This window comes from Parasteatoda tepidariorum, chromosome 11, assembly GCF_982258835.1.
Source record: "Parasteatoda tepidariorum strain Cologne lab strain chromosome 11, Ptep-v5.0, whole genome shotgun sequence".
NCBI classification, from domain to species: Eukaryota; Metazoa; Arthropoda; class Arachnida; order Araneae; family Theridiidae; genus Parasteatoda; species Parasteatoda tepidariorum.
In genome coordinates, this window is record NC_141765.1 from 76975003 (window position 1) to 76990340 (window position 15338).

At 28.2% G+C, this 15338-nt stretch overlaps 1 protein-coding gene across 1 annotated transcript in view; it reads left to right on the forward strand.

Annotated features, from left to right (window-relative positions):
* The first annotated feature begins 4171 nt into the window (after positions 1-4171).
* Positions 4172-15338, forward strand: part of LOC107454822 (xaa-Pro aminopeptidase 1) — a 145529-nt gene continuing 134362 nt past the window's right edge. The window contains exons 1-3 of the mRNA XM_087154615.1: positions 4172-4277; positions 10054-10191; positions 14606-14731. Coding sequence (XP_087010741.1) covers positions 14723-14731 — 9 coding nt within the window. The 5' untranslated portion in view covers positions 4172-4277; positions 10054-10191; positions 14606-14722. The remainder of the gene's footprint in view (positions 4278-10053; positions 10192-14605; positions 14732-15338) is intronic.

Sequence of the window (15338 nt, forward strand, 5' to 3'; positions counted from 1 at the left end):
TTCCAGCACATCATTGTTGAGACTAGGGACTGTTTTCCTCCTTTTGGGGAATACAGCCCCTAATCCAGCAAAAATTTTCCCCTAATAACACTGAAGTCTTAAACTTCAGATTAAAGACCATTGTGTCAATTTTTTTTTACATTTTATTTTCAAATCCTGAATACAAATTTCAGATTGAATTTTTTTTGAAAAAAAAAAGTGTCAATTTGTATTTTTATATCTCACATTACTTGCATTTTCATGTTTTTTAATATTTGCATTTTTAGAAAATTTTTATAGATTTTCTTATCTAAGTGAAAAGTTTGCTTAAATTGTGTTTGTAGGAGGAATAACTTTATTTATCGTGATTTTCAAGGGACTGAAAAAACTTGAATCACAAAAACTAATTGAAAATGAAGATCTAACACTTCAAATTGATGGTAGCGCTACTTCAAAAAAAAAAAAAATAAATAAATAAATAAAAATTCTTCTTCCAAGAACACTTTATGAAAAAAAAAAAGTTTTCTTTTTTCATTGTGTACTAATGAGTATTTTTTATAATTCATGTTACTTTATATCTTGTTAAAATTGCAATTTAATTCTTTTTATTTTAATTGTGTCATCATAGGGAAAGTTTTGCAAAGGGATAATTTTTAGATATTAGTTAAAATTTTTCGGCGAGGGGGGGATGCAACATAAAAAGCTTCTATTAATCTTTTTATGTTAGTTTCTTCGCTATAAAACAACTCCTACTTTTATTACTAATAAATTATTTAAATCGAATTGCTTTCTCACACTTTTAATAGCTACATCCTGTTTCTAATTCTATTTTTGGCCCAACTATGCATAAATTTACGTAGAGACTTTTTTCCCTTTTAAGCCGTGGGAATCACTCGAGCAAGCTCATTAACCAATAGTAGTAATTTCTAAGATTTCCCTCTATTTCCTAAATAGAGACATTTTCGGATTTTTGCAAGATTTTCCTTACCAGAAAGACTGATCCTGAATGGAGTTAACATCACTTTTCGCTGGTCTTCCATAAGAACACGATCTAAATAAAATACATCTGATTTCATTAAAATCCTGTGTCTGTTTCCCTGCTCGGTCCGACTGTACCATTTCACACACACATATATATATATATAAAATGAAATAAAAAAATTTAAATTAAAAAAATATCAACTTTTTAATGGTTTTGGTTGAAAAAATTAGAAATAAAATATAACGAGTAACAAAAAATAGAGTTGATATAGTTTGAATTAATTTTTTGGGAACACTTTTCGGTTCGTTTAATGAAATCATCTTAATGATGACCATGGACTTGCTGGTATAACTTATTTATTTCATGAATCTGGGTTATATAATTATTTACAATAAGATACAAAAATATATATGAACTGCAGAATGCAATATTCCGTAGCTCTACTGCTCCCTTCTCGTTCATACTTTCTCTACATTCCCAACTCTTCTACGTTCAAGCTAATACTAACTAAAAATTCTCTTTCTCACAAGAAAAAGTCCTTCGCTCCACCCCAAATGTAGGGGAACGACACTTCCCGTGTCCCTTACCTTCTGACCCTCAGGTCAGGGGTCAATCAAATGCGTTTGAGAGGAATCAGGATCCTGACAATGTTCATTTTAAATAAATTTTATATTAAAATGAGTAACAAGAATTTACGTTATCGGTATTAATGATAGGACATTACAAGCTAACTTCAAGGAATATAGTTTCAATAATTTAAAAAAAATAAATATACGTAAATAAATTAAGAGGATGCAATTTTTAAAGAAAACAGATGATAAATCAGAGGTTTTCAAATAAGAATAACAACATCAAAAAGCCAATAATAATGCCCAAAAAACCATTGATAACAATGATAATAACGTTCGAATAACAATAACAACATCATCATCACCCAACCATGACCAAGCACCTAACCCTTTTTTCAGAGTTCTATTTTTTTACTGCCATGGTAGGAATGCTACGAATTTTTGACCCTGGTCAGACGATGTGGTCGGCTCCTGAGCTGATACCCCTCTCTCCAAACTTCCACACCTCAAATCAACGAGAGGACTTTCAGCCACGACAGATTTAACGTGCACTTTGCATTTTGTCAGCAGCCAGGATCGAACTCACTGTCTCCAACTCTCCAACCAACGCTGCGAGTGATGCCATTTTAAAATAAAATGAACATAATACCTGGAAAATCAACTGAGACTTCATCACCTCGATTTTGATTAGGTAGGTAGGTACTTTATTTACGTCGCACTAGAGCTGCACAACGGGCTATTGGCGACTGTCTGGGAAACATCCTTGAGGATGATCCGAAGACACGCCATCGCAGTTTTGATCCTCTGCAGAAGGGATGGCTCCCCTGCTTCGGCAGCCCGACGACCTGAGCGCGAAGTCGAACACTTTACGGTAGAACAGTTAAACGAGGACCGATACCACGCACCCTCGGCTCCTACGCAGGCGAATCAAAGTGGTCACCCACTCGCTTACTGACCGCAACCAGTGATGCTTGACTTTGGTGTTCTACTGGGAACCGTGTCTTTACGATCAGTTCCCTGCGAGACCGATTTTTTGTTAAGTTACTAGAAATATTTCATTTCTTATTTCCTTGAGCAAAACCATGCGTTGTTTCTTATTTAAAAAATATAAAAATTAAATTATTTTATATTAAGTTTAACTTTGCTTAGTGCCCTCTCCACTGAACAATTATTGTTGTTCAGTTAGTTGTTAATGAAATTACAAGATAATCGGAAAACAAGATGTTATGTAAGTAAAATGGTTCAATAAAACTTCTTTATGTTCGTCTTTTTCTTCTGCTCTATTAAAAGGTCATCCATGCTGACATTATTTTTCAATTCTTTGTAAGCTGATACCAAAGAATTTGATTCTTATACCGTTAATATACAATCTAAGCAAAATGCATCAATTCCATCTTCTATGAAAGAAAACTTTTCAACACACAAGGAACATGGATTTGTTGCGTAATAACTTAGATTTCTCCATCACCTTTTTCAAATAAAATAAAGATGTAATAAAAATTATTAAAATAGTAGCCCCAACGACAAATATTTTAAAAAATAGTCCTTCACCTTAAAAGTTAATTAAAACTACTGTTTTATTTTAATACAAAAATTATATTCCTTAAATTTTATTTACGGTTTTTAAACCACGAAAAACATATTTAAAAAAAAAGAATGACCTCCTCTAAGAATAGATAAGGTGACTTATCCCCCCCCCCCCGTAGGAGCACCCCTGATTTAAGTTTATAAAATAATTTAAAAATCTAATATAGAAAATAATTTTCAATGCTTTTATCAAGCGATCAAATTGTTTTTAATGATTTTAATTCCCTTTTTATATTTTGGGATGAGAAAATAATCTTGACTTGTTTTTTGACAATAAATATTTATTTTCAAAAAAACAGAAGATATATTATTGTCAAGACTGGGCATAAGTTTTATTTCTGTTATTTCTATATAAAAGAACTCTCGACTATTTTCTTTGAAAAAAAAAAATTAAAAAAGCTCTAAATTTTTTGTAAAGAGCCAAGCTCTAAAGCACCCCCTCCCCTCCATTGAGCACGGCATTGTGTCAGTAATAACAGATAACCCCAATGCAATCGAAAATTCCTTTTCGAATTTCAAATATTTTATTTCAGTTAATATCATATATCAGATATTTTTGAAAATCATTAAGTTTATAATAAATAATTTTAATGATTAATTCATCTATCAACCATATTTATAAAATTTTTATTTTCAAATGGATTCGAATCATTCGCAATTAAAAATTAAATCTAGATTTTTGCTTTAATTGCTCGTTTATTTATTAATATTCATACGACAATAAGTGCAACCAGTTGTAGGTAATTAAGATTTGAACAGGCCAATTACATACATATTAATTAATTGCACTTTTCATGCCGTGTAAGCTTTTTTCTTAATAAAGTTGATGAATCGATTGTTTCAACAAATGATTAGTCTCAATAATAAAATAAGCTGCTTAAATAAGATGGCCCACTTTTATTCATTCCGCATTTTATTTTACTCTTAATTTGAATAATATTTTTAATAAATCAGTGCATAAATAAAAATTACTACTTAAATAATAGGTCACCTTGATAAAGCAATAATTGTCGTCTGGTGAAGAGAAAAAGAATGGTATTGTAATGACATCTAGTGACTAAAAATTGAAATGGTGTTGTTGAAGAAGCAGTTGTCTGCTTTCGAAGCATTGGCTGAGTATAGTATTATATTTTCTTTTCACCTTATTTGAATAGTTTGAGGTGCGAATAAATATTTTCTAAACATAAATGTCAATTTTTTATGCAATTTTATTTGCTTCATATTTTTTTTATTAAGTTCCTTTGGTAATGAAGGGTAACGGTAAAAGTCAAGTTAGAATAAATTTCTTAAAATTTATATTTGAGTGTAAAATGACGTCAGGCCTAATGACAACATTCTGAAACATCATTGCACTGTAATGTATTACTGGGCTTAGTGATTCGTTTATTTTATTTTACATAAATGCAGGTTTATTTTAACTTTTAATTCTCGAATAATTATGGTTTTCCCTGAATAATTAATATATTTTATAGGGAAATTAGCCTATTTTTACTTATTTTCATATTTACCTGAAATGTAAACAAATGTCCTGTACGATCACAGACTCCGTTAGAAGCTGCAAGTGCCGGTAGGGGCTAATGTCCGAAAACTTGTTGACCGAGTGGTTGTTCGGTCAAGTCTAAAAGAGAAGGACCTGCGTGTCCACTTCATATACAAAGACACGTGGTTATACACGTGTTTTTATTGCCTCTTTTTTTTTTTTTAACTGACTTCGGAAGAAGTTAATATTTAATTTCAGGTCTTAAATGCAATTAATTTTCTCGCGTTAATTTTATTACAAATGTTTTTTCAAAATAATATTGATATTTTTATAATTTCACTATGTTTTCGTTACTTGCCGGCTTATATTAAAAGGGGTGTTCATTTTTTTTCTAAAACGATGAATACATATTTCGTTATTTTTCATTTATATTGTTTTCATTAGCCATGAGTAATTTGTAAATCAAATTTCACTTATACTATAAATAATCTCTGATATATATTTCGACCACTTCACGCTTCTCACTTTTAAATAAATGATGGTTAGATTGATAGTCATTGAAAGTTGCATGCATAATATGAAACATGTAATAACATTGTATAATATGAAATTATAATTTAAGTGATATGCTTTATTTTCATATTTTGACTTAATAAATACAATTTATAATGATTTGGACCACCAATATATTAGTTATAAATTAATCATATGTGCAGACTTTGATAAAATGAAAAATTTTCTGCAAACACCAATTCTGAACTAAAAAACTTTCTACCAGCAATTATTGACTCTTGTTAACTAGTTTCAACCTTTTTGTTGCCATCTAATGTTAATGTTGAAATTTGTTCAAAAGTCAATGCTTTTTTTCAAAGTGTTGTGATTTTTTATAAAACTCAGATTACTATATATCGGCATAATTAAAATTTTTTTTTTTTTTAATGTAGCAGCTTTTTGGAGGTATAGAACTAGTTATTGACTTAAAAATTTTCTGTTCTTGTAATCAAATTTTCTTAAACTGATTGCGGAGTTAGAGTATGGAAATTTTGACTGTTTTTTAATTTTTATAAAGAGTAAAGTTAAAAATCTTCCCGCAATAGTGAAAAATCGCACATTTGTGTATATTATGCATTTCTGCATGTATTTGTTAAAAGATGATAATCAGACGATGGAATGTATACCCATACAGCTACTAATATCACAGGTATATCCAAACATATCTGTCACGTAACCAATGTTTATAGAGGTTTAAATACGTTGAAGTATGTGGATTTAGACTTCTCTGAGATATAATTTATGGATATTTGGAGGTATCCAGATATATCTTAAATCCTAGATATGGATATTTTACATATTTCTTGAATTTTTACTATTGATATGTTTTCGATATTTGGATGTTTTTAGAATGTTTGAGAGATGTTTCAAATTATACTTAATATCCGAGACAGATCCAGTTTTTGGATAGAGATTAAAATTTTTGTACATTGATTGGATTTGCCCTATTTATAAGTGTAAAGAACAATTGTTATTTTCAATTTAGAGTTTAATCCAATAAATAATATTTTAACTGGTGACCTCAATTATTTTTTATTAGCATTTCAATGTAAGTAAATTTGAAATCTTATACTGGTTCACTTTTCGCTTAAAATTTATCATTACTCATAATTGTGATGATGAATTTCAGATGCACCATCTCCTTGAATCTACTTGTTTCTCTCATTTCATTTGGAATTTAAAATGTATTAAGATATTTACCTAAAAGTGCCAATATATATATTTTTTTAATGTCGCTTAATATTGTTGCTATATTGTTCAAAATTTTGATTTTAAAAGTGATATTATTATGTTTTTTTCTTTAAAAGTGATATTACTCTTTTTCTTTCCCAATTTTAGCCAGTTTTTTTCTCGTTTTTATTTACTTTTTGGTAAGGGGGTACATAAAATATTTGATATATGAGACACAAATATAAACTTTTTGTGAGACTGCATTTGTTTTGTCTTTTACATGACCAGTGCACACAACTTAGTTGCAGTAAAATCTATTTTTAAAAAAACATTAATAGAATTCTTCTATAACAAGTAAGTAGGAAGCTAGAAATTTAGCTTGTTTAAATAAATGTTTTACTAGCCGTTAACGAAATCTTAAATACGTATTAGTTTAATTGAAATTTATTTAATATCTATTACTGATGATTTTATCTATCATTATAAAAAATGCAATTCAAATAATATAATTAAATTTGAACACAATAAACAATGTGAGTCATAATTCACTTTTTTATTTGTTTTGTTTGCAAGATTTTGACATATTTCATAATTATAAAATTTTAATTTAATAATTAATCTGCAACTCATGGTATTTAAAGTCCGGATGAAAGCTTTGAAAGTAAAAAAAAATGTCTAATTAAAAAAAGAAGATAACATTTAATATCAAATATATATTGGGGCAATTTTCTTCTTTTGATCTCCACATGAAAAAGGAATTATTAATACAGTAGAGGAGAGGGGGGCACCTTTCAACAGCTTAAGAATTATTGCTTAAGCTTAAGAATTATTGCTTTCCTTTTTGCTTAAGAATTATTTCATAAAATAATAATAATGAATGAACATATTGGATTGATTTAGGTTTTTTTCTACATTATTTTGTCTTTAATAAAATCTTTAGTTTACAGAAAATGTCATGAAAAATACAGCTCGAGCTGTTACTCAGCTTAAACTTGATTTAGGCAGTTTGATTTTAATGTCATTTCTTTCTATACTACTAATATCCTCTTTTTCTGGAAAATAAAGCATTGATTAAATAATAATGCTTCATGCTTCCTCACTCTCCAGAAACTACCTGTCCCACCAGACGAGCTCCTTGGTTGGCAACGACATTCGGAGCTGGAACAACTGTTAAAACTCCAGTTTCATCCAAGTTATATATTTGATCCACTGTAAAATGACCAGAAGTATGAGCTCTGTCATAATTGGTGAAAAATTCTTCAACATTTTCTTTATTGAAAGCTGTAGCTCTTGCGAAGCTGATGTTTTCCGGTTTTCTTAAAGTAAGCTGTGGGTGACACTTCATAGAACCTTTAACTCAGTCAATTCCAGACATTTCATTTTTGTCCCAGCTACTTGGAATTTTGGAGTTGACACGCTTTGCATAATCATAGGCAAGTTGTGGAACTTGTCAGTAAGTTAGACCATAATTTAGAATTGAACATGTAATTATGTATTCACAAAGCAGAGTTTCTTGCTGGACATCAAAAACTTGTGTAAACTTTTCAATTTTCTTAAAATTAAATTATTTTCACTCTAAATCAAATTTTCTTGAATATTTTTATAAAATAATTATTTTATTGACGCTTTTAATGAATTCTTTGTAAATAAATTCTATTTTCAACAACAATGCAACTAACTGAATCTTGATTTTAAGCTTCTAAAAAAATTTCATATAACTGAACATTTTTTACAAACATACTTCTTTTAACACATTCACATGTTTTTCCAAAAATTTAGAATACTGCCTTACAGAAAAAGTTGAGTAGTTTGAATGTAACAACCATAATTAATGGGCTGTTTGCAGACTAATGACTTCTGAAAGATTACTTCACAAAAAAAAATAATAAGCCTGGGGCTCCTTTCAACACTGTTGAAATGTGCCCCCTAAGCTCTGTTGAAATCTGCCCCTGGTACAGACATTTTGGTTGAAGTATTATCAGCCACTTAAGAAAAAGACTTTTTACTAATAAATAATACAGTTAGAAGCAGAATTAATAATCTAGCAGATGAATAAATATCACTTACCTTATTAAAAGATTACTGATAGATAAACAGTTTTAAAATCAAAACTGTCTTTTTACTTTTGGAATGTTAAAACATGTTCCACGGAGTAACGCAACAGCGGTAAAAAGAAAGTGCTTAAAACTAAATGTCAACAGTTATGCGTAGTTAAAGCTTATTGTCTGGTATATTGGAAAATCATTAAGCAATATTAGAAGGCAGAAATTCTAGTTGTTGAAATGTACCCCTCTCTCCTCTACCTATATCACGTTCCTATATGAGTATCTTTGGAAGCTTATATCAGAGTGCCTATTTACACAAAACCAGTTGTACCAAATTCCCCCATTAAATAAATATCGATGACGTCAATAATAGTTAGGTGAATTTATTATGCTCCTAAAGGTCTTACATTTTACATTTTTTCAGATTTATGAAGGTTAGTGTTAAAAATAAACATTTTAAATTAAAATATCTTGACACAATTGCAATACATAAAATGTCTAAATTGTAGGAAAAACAGTTATAATTGTAATGCTCATTAAAGCACATTTTGATTTTCGTGATTCAAATTGAATTTTGAAAATTAAGTGTTCTTCAGTAGGTAACTGCTGATAATCTAATAACAAAAAGTTTGTTAAAATCTTTTTTTTTTACAGTAATTGTTTATTTAAGTTTATACTGCATAATAAATCGCTGTACAAAACTTATTTAGTTTATCTTGATACTAAATTTAATTTTATAAAATTATTATGTTTAAAACTAAAAATGTAAAATGTTTTTTTACAAATTTCAGTATTTTTTCGTTACTTGGGGTGCAAGGAAATAACTTTTTTTAAACCTTTTTTCTATTTAATGTTTTTGTGAATGTCCATTATGTTCAGTTTTTTTAAAAATAAGTAAAACAAGAATAAATCAATAAAAATAAAATTCATCTTAATTTCTATTATTATTATGCTAAGCATATTCATAGTTCTCCCTAGGAATTAAAAAAGACAGGGTGATAACTGAATTTGATCCTCAACAATTTTTAAATTACCCTCTTATGCTATTTTATGCCTATTATAATAATCAGAAAAGTAATTCTCATTCATTATCAAAATAGGAGAAAATTTTGTTGTTCATAAAAAATAATTAAAAGCCATGCTTTAAGACAATTACTGTGCGCAATTTTTTTTCAAAAAAAGTTAACTAAAAAAAAAGGATTAATGGATAAACTTGAAAGCTTTTTTCTAAAATTTCATCTGAAAATTATGAGAAAATTAACATTTAAAGATGCATTTTTTTTAAAAAAAGATATTTATTTAAAAAATAATTTTTGAATTTAAAATCATTTATAAAAAATTAATAAACCCCCTGAAAAAGAAAAATTTATAAGAATTAAACTAGTTGATAATAATTCTAACAAAATAAATATTTTTAATTGTAATCAGAATTAAACCTTTAAATACAGATAATTTTGTTTGTAATAATTTTAATCTGCGAAGTTTGGTCACTACATATTTTTTTACACAAAGATATACAAATGAGCTGTCCTATTTCTCATTATTGTTAATTAAAAAAAGAAAACTATTTCATGTTTTAAATTACAAAATTTGCGCTTTACATAATCAAAATTTTGTCTGCAATACAAGAAAAATGTTTTATAGGAATATATTTTTGTTTCAATTCTAAAAATGATATATTTATTACAGGAAGGGCAATTACAATTTCTTGTCATGATAAACATACTTTGTATGGCAATGGAGAAGTGTCACTATTTTGTGATAACATAGTGTAAAGAAATAAATTTGAAGTAGTCTAAAGGATAAAGTCTCTTTCTTGCTAATCAGGTAAATTATTTTTTGTAATAATTTAATTTTAATAAATGTATGTTTTTGTGCTGTAATATTGTTGTTTGTTTCAAACTGTAATATTACATTATAAATGTTTAAATTTTTAAATATAGCTTATTCACTATGTTTTTCCTTATAAAATATAAAAATATAGTTTTTATATAATTTTATGGCTTCTTCCTAGTTCATTCAAAATAATAGATAGAAAAAAAAATCTAATCAGTATTTTCAAAATGTTTTAAAAAATGTTCAGTATTTCTGCTTGTGATGTATCTACAGGCCCGTCCCTAACCGATTCGAGAGGGGGGGTGTTGAAGTTTATTTTGCCGACTGTCATGTACATATATATATATATATATATATATATATATATACACAATTTGTATATGGCTAAAGCTTGATAATCAAAGGTAAAACAAATCAAATCAAAGAGTTCAAATGCGCCACAAAACTTAAGCTTCCAAAGTTTATTTTGAAATCATTTCGACTAGTTATAAACATAATGCTATTCATCGAAATAATTTTTACAGCACTTAAAAATGCAACCGCCATGGGTGAAAAATGTGGTATTATTGATAACTAAATAGTACCAGCAATTATTCAAAATAATGCAAAGAAAATATACTTTTTACATTTCTATTAATTTTAATTATTAAAATGGTTACAAAATATTAAAGAAAAAAAAACTATTTTTAAATAAGCTGAAACTTATTCAATTAAAATAAGTTTTCAGTAATATTAAGCAATAATTATTTGTGGAAATAATTTTAAAAAATAAAGTTGTAAATTTAAATGTTTTTCAACGCAACTTTGAAATACTTTTTACTTTCTATTTAAATATTTTTTACTTTATATTTAAATATTTTTTGAAAAATCAATTGGTAATTAAAATATATCTTTCGTTTCATTTAAACGTTGTTACCAGAAGCTAATTACAGCAACTGTTTGAAGATGAGAAAGTAAGTCATAATCGGCAAATACAGACTTCTATAAGATATTGATTCAAAACAAAATTCATTCAAAAGTAAATTGACCTTTCATTTTTAAAAAATAAGAAAAAAAATGTAGAAAAACATTGAAAATATTTGCCATTTAAATTATAAATTAAGAAATTCACGTAAAAATGATAAAAAATTAAGATATTAGTAAAATTACGTTATATTATATTAGCTACATAAATTTATTTTGACGTTGTTTTAAAAGCAAAAAATATTCTGCCAACTTATCACGCTTAATATTGTCAACAATATCTTTTTCTGCTTTGAGTAAAAGCAGTGAATTTAGGCGTTCAGTGGTCATTGTTGTTTGAAAATAGTTTTTAATCAATTTCATCTGGCTGAAAATTCTTTCATTTGTTGCAACCCCAAACACCTACTAATGAATAAGAAATCCCTATTGAAGTGACCACCTATTGTATCTTTATCTTAACTGAAAAAGGGAATTTCCATTTTAGCTGGTGAAACATTTTTCAAAAATAAACAATATTTTTTTCATTTCAGTACCACTTCTTTATGCAATTAGGCGGGGGCAAAAAACAACAAATAACCGTTTAAACGGGGGAGTTTAACATTAGTTTCTTCTAAAATGATTTGGTTCCATTAAATTTCATTCTTATAAGCGGGTAATTCGATTATGCGATTAAGTGGGGACGACAGTGCAAAATAACTAAGAAGAATTATTTATTAAAAAAAAACTCAATTTTCTATTTTTAAACACATTACATTTTCAATAAAATTAGCATTAGTACATTTTTCTTCATAAAGGATTGCAGTTTGGACTTATAAAAACAAAGCCTACGAAGAAATATAGAATTTGAAATTTCAATTAAATAAGAACTATAAAAAATAATTTCAGCTGAAAAAATATAAAAAAGAAAAAAAAATACTATTTCAAGCACAAAATAAAAGCTTAGTAAAAAGTAAAAAACAGAAAAAGAATTCTAATTTTCAGAATTCAAATGTGATTTATCTTTTTCTATCCCTAGCTCCTACTAATGAATATAAATAACATAGCATTTTTAATTGCTCTTTTTTCTTTCTCTTAATTATTTTACTACACAAAAAAGATTAAAAAAATAATTTTATCTGCTTCATAAAAATCAATTTTTACCCGAAATAATTTAATTGGAAAGTAATAACACATTTAATGCAATTTAATTAAACTTAATATTTAAACAATGAGACTACAAATAATAAATATGTATTCATAAAAAAATTATACTTACATTCAAAACTTAGACTGCGGTAGATAGGATGATCGTTGGCATGTGAGCGGATATTCTATTTTATTCAATAATAATATGAATTTATAAAATACGCTTTGAGTAACTAAATACCCGTACTAGACAGTTAAAGACAGGTCAGTGAAGTAATTGGTACCACAGCTGCCTGTGCTTTGAGCCCCTTCCTTCCCCTTTTTAACCACATGGACAAAGATATTGTCTTTATTCTCAGAAGGAGTGAGAGAAAACATGAGAAAATATAGCTTAAGGCATTTCTAGCTAACCACTTTTAAAAGACCCTCGATTTTTCAAGTTGACAGAAATATCCGGGGTTTTGTCTGCTGCTTCACAAGATCGATTCGCAGCACCATCCTTTTTTGCGCCTTTTCATAGTGCCAGTAGCGGCTTGATCAAACAGAATTGCTACTTCTCCGTGAATATTCGGAATTCTCTATTTTCACCTTATTTTTATTGAAATAATTACTGAATCCAAAATTAAAACATTTAGCACTTTGAACTCGGCAACCATTCTCAAATTGTGTGAAATGATCGAAGTGTTGATTCGATTGAGTGTAACTCAATTTAATGTTACAAAATTCTTAGGATTCTTGAAAAAAAAATATTAAAAGCAAAAAACAATATTTTATTTTCAAAACAGAAACTTTTATAAAGGTGAATTGAGGATCACATATATTTTAACTATTTTCCATAGAGAATATCAAATTTTGATGTCATGATAAATTGTTCTAAAGATATGAATTAGTCCCTGAACACTTTATTTTAGGTTAAAAAATTTTGAACTCAAGTAATAATCCGATCATCATAGAATTTTAAAAGTTATGAACTGAATGGTAGCTAACAAATTAAATGTTTTTATTTTCTTTTTTGGAGTTAGGAGTCCTTTGGAGTTAGTAAAATTCTTCATAATAGAAAAATAGCGTTTACTAATTGAAAATATAAATTATTTAATAATTTGTGTTATTTAAACAGAATTTCACAATTTAAATAAGATATTTTGAATAATAAAGTATCCTATTTAATAGGTGCTCTTATTTGTAATTTTTCTCTATATTTTGAAAGTGAAAAAAAAGATTTGACAAGATTTGTCGAGTCGGGTCTGGGATCCCGAAACGAAATTCAGATAACATTGAAATCCGTTTAAATCTCATCACCGATGAAATATCCGACAATGAAAGAATTTTGGCAAAGTCGGGATTTTGGCTTGTAAAAAAAAAAAAAAATGCCGACTCAACCTGAATTTGCCGACTGGATGATATCGCTGGGGGGGGGGTGAGTCACCCCTCACCCCGTTGGGGACGGGCCTGTGTATCTACCACTACAAAAATACAATTGCAATTCACAAGTATTAGGACATGTTTAATTTATTCTATGTCGGGGTACCTTTTCGTAGATGATGGTTGACATTGTCAATATGACTCTACCCACATTGGTGACCTTCAGACATGATGTGAACGTACCTGCCTTGACAGAAATTCGCTTTTTCGATTCGCACTTGCCTACTAAGATGGATGGTCCCTATTGAACAGTTGACTTGCTACTTGTGACTACGATATTGACATTACCCACCTCCTCGCGCTGTTGCTTGCTAAAGGCAATGCAGGAGTGACAACGGCCATGAACTTAATACAGCTCTCAAAAGTTTGGTGATCTTAATACAGCTCTCATGATCAGCGTTCAAAAGTACGGAGATGTTAATACAGCTCTCCTGGCTTTTCACGAAACAGCAATGAATCAACTAGTGGTATCCATTCAGCGAATTCTATCTCAGTTGTAATTCTGTTGTGGGAGTACTGTAGTGTGTCTACCACTACAAAAATGCAATTCTAATTCACTAATATATAAGACATGTTAACTCGATTCCTATGTTGGTGAACCTTTTCATATATGAAGGTTGACCTTGTCGATAACAACTCTTCCCACCCACAGTGTAGTCTTCTAAGATTTCAAAAATAATTGTCTAACCTATAAAAGCAAAAAAACTTTTGGCTCTTCATGTAACATCATAAGTGACAAAGACGTCTCCGAGTGTAACATTGTTTTGAATAGAATTAGTGTGGTAGTGCATGAATTAAAAAAACAACAACTTATTGCTTAGATTGTAAGTAATTTTTACTTCATTAATTAGTGTTTTTGAAGTGTCTTAAATATAGTTTTATTTCTCTTTTATAGCGGTTACATCTAACAAACAGCTAATGTCGGACAATTACTGCAACTTAAGGAGAGGAGAGTTAAAAATCTATCATGGATTTGTGAAGTAGAAGAAAAAATTTATCATAACTTAGATTGATGCTGGAGGTAGACATATTTTGCATTTAATTAGAATTTTCTTTGTTTTTTTATCAAGGAAACTAACTGTTCAATATCCTATCTAAATCTGATTTTCTATTCTTTGTAATTTTTAAAAAACTATTTATTTTAAACAATTTATTTCATAATTTACTTTGCATGATTTTAATTTATAATATCAACTACTTAAGAAAACTTATATTACTGTTTCTGTAAAAATAAATAAATAAATAAATAATAATAATTAAAAACTATAATTCATCTCAGTGTTTGTCAGCTTCTATGTATTAGTTTCTTAGATAACTTGTTATGTATTGGTATTACAAGTTTGCTTTAATATTTTAACTCATATATGAGCTGTTATAATTGAATTTATTAGCTTAAATAAATACATTAGAGAACCAATTATCTAGAATGCTGGAGACTATCGCTATTCCATGTATTTAAATTTCCCAGTTTTCTTGATACCTAAAAAATGAGTCAATACCGCTTAACTATATTCCTACTTTAACATTGAATTAAAAAAAAATAAAAAATTGCCGTATGTTAGTGGTTTCAGTATTTTAATTAAAAATATTTGTTTTCACTTAGTGTTAATAGAGTAGAATGTGTAATA